The 1,869-nt window shown below is 46.7% G+C and overlaps 1 protein-coding gene across 3 annotated transcripts in view; it reads left to right on the forward strand.

Moving 5' to 3' along the window:
- Positions 1-476, forward strand: part of KLKB1 (kallikrein B1) — a 30,762-nt gene extending 30,286 nt beyond the window's left edge. For all 3 annotated transcript variants that reach the window (XM_032298870.1, XM_032298872.1, XM_032298871.1), the window contains one exon: positions 51-476. In XM_032298870.1, coding sequence (XP_032154761.1) covers positions 51-242 — 192 coding nt within the window. In that variant the 3' untranslated portion in view covers positions 243-476. The remainder of the gene's footprint in view (positions 1-50) is intronic.
- Positions 477-1,869: the final 1,393 nt, after the last annotated feature.

The raw sequence follows: 1,869 nt of genomic DNA on the forward strand, positions 1-1,869 counted from the left end.
TTATTTGAATCTGTTCTGTTGTAACATTTTATTCTTCCACTGTGACTCAGGGAGATTCAGGTGGTCCCTTAGTTTGCAAACACAACGGAATGTGGCATTTGGTGGGCATCACCAGCTGGGGTGAAGGCTGTGCCCGCAGGGAGCAACCTGGTGTCTACACTAAAGTCGCTGAGTACCTGGGCTGGATTTTAGAGAAAACGCAGGGCAGTGATGGAAAAGCTCGGATGCGGTCACCAGCGTGAGGAATAGCCCAGAGTAGAGGCGATTTTTACAACCTGGGTTCAAGTCAAACTCTGAGCCTGGGGGTCATCTGCAAAGCATGGAGAGTGGCATCTACTTTGCATCCTGTCATAAGGACAAAGGACAGCGTCTTGCTGAGGCCAGCTCTCGGCATTCAGTAACTGGGAGCTGGTACTGCGAGGCTGCAACTGAACGTCTCCATGATTGCGTGTTGTGAAATAAATGGTAAAAGATCATGATTAGCAAGTGTTTTCTTCTGGTTGCGAAACAGAACTGAAAGTAAGTGGTTGCAGATTCTAGCACAGCGCCTGGGATCACTCTAATTGCACTGCTTCCTCTGGAACTCAGTAGATCTCAGAGATGTAATTTCCGTTCCGTGCTGCACCTGCTTGGCCACTGAACCCCAATGGGGCAAAGAGCTAGTAGGCTTGGGTTTTGTTCTGCTGGGTGGAAGGGAGGACACCTGTGTCACGCCCACTCTTATAAGAAAAAGACCAGTTACCTGAACATGGGAGAATCGGGCACCTTTGCCTCTTGGCCTCCTAACTTGGCTACTGGGGCATGCCGAGGAGCTCGAGGTGCTGCAGCATTGCACAGCCTTCGTGGTAGGCAAGGAATCTGCTTTGCAAAGGGCATTAACCCTGGAGGCTCAGTGGATCTGGGCTATTACAATAGTAATTCAAGGAGCATTTTTAGGCCTGGCACAGTGGCTCACGCCTGTAATTCCAGCAGTTTGGGAGACTTGAGTCTACGAGTTTGAGACCAGCCTGGGAAATGTGATGAAACCCTATCTCTACAAAAATATACAAAAATTGGCTGGGCTTGGTGGTGCACACCTGCAATTCCAGCTCCCCAAGAAGGATCACTGGAGCCCAGGGGGGTCAAGGCTGAAGTGAGCTGAGATCGCACCACTGCATTCCAGACAGAGTGAGACTCTGAGACTCTGTCTCAAAAAAAGAAAGAAAGAAAGAAAGAAAGAAAAATGGAAGAATTATTAGGTATAAATTATTTCATAAAATATAAAATTCAGACTTGTAAATTTATAGTAGCCTTTGGAATGGATGATAAAAATCCTTATGCAACACAAAAACGCAAATTCCTCATCTAAGGCTTCCCATAACTGATACCAGCTTGCTTGATTCAGCTCAGTTAAACTGGATAACATGTACACAGAATTGGCCGTTTTCAAAATTTTATGTAAGTTAAGTAGAAAAATAGAAAAGTGAGGTTTTCTGAAAGAGTTTGAGTTTTTCCTTCAATGCTCAAAAACGGAGGTCCCCAGGCTTTTTGGCACCAGGACCAGTTTTGTGGAGACAATTTCCCACAGACTGGGGATGATTCAAGTGCATGACATGTATTGTGCAGTTTATTTCTATTATTACTGTATTGTAATATGTAATGAAATAATCATGCAACTTGCTATCATGTAGAATCAGTGGGAGCCCTGCACCTAGACGGTTCCGTCTGAGGGTGACAGATCATCAGGCATTAGATTCTCATGAGGAGCCTGGATCCCGCGCATGCGCAGTTCACAGCAGGGTTCCAGCTCCTGCAAATGTCTCATCCATCCGCTGACTGACAGGAGGTGGAGCTCAGGTGGTAACGCGTGCTGGCCTGCCCCTCACCTGC

Source organism: Sapajus apella, unplaced genomic scaffold, assembly GCF_009761245.1.
Source record: "Sapajus apella isolate SASKATOON/1434 unplaced genomic scaffold, GSC_monkey_1.0 scaffold39, whole genome shotgun sequence".
NCBI lineage: Eukaryota > Metazoa > Chordata > Mammalia > Primates > Cebidae > Sapajus > Sapajus apella.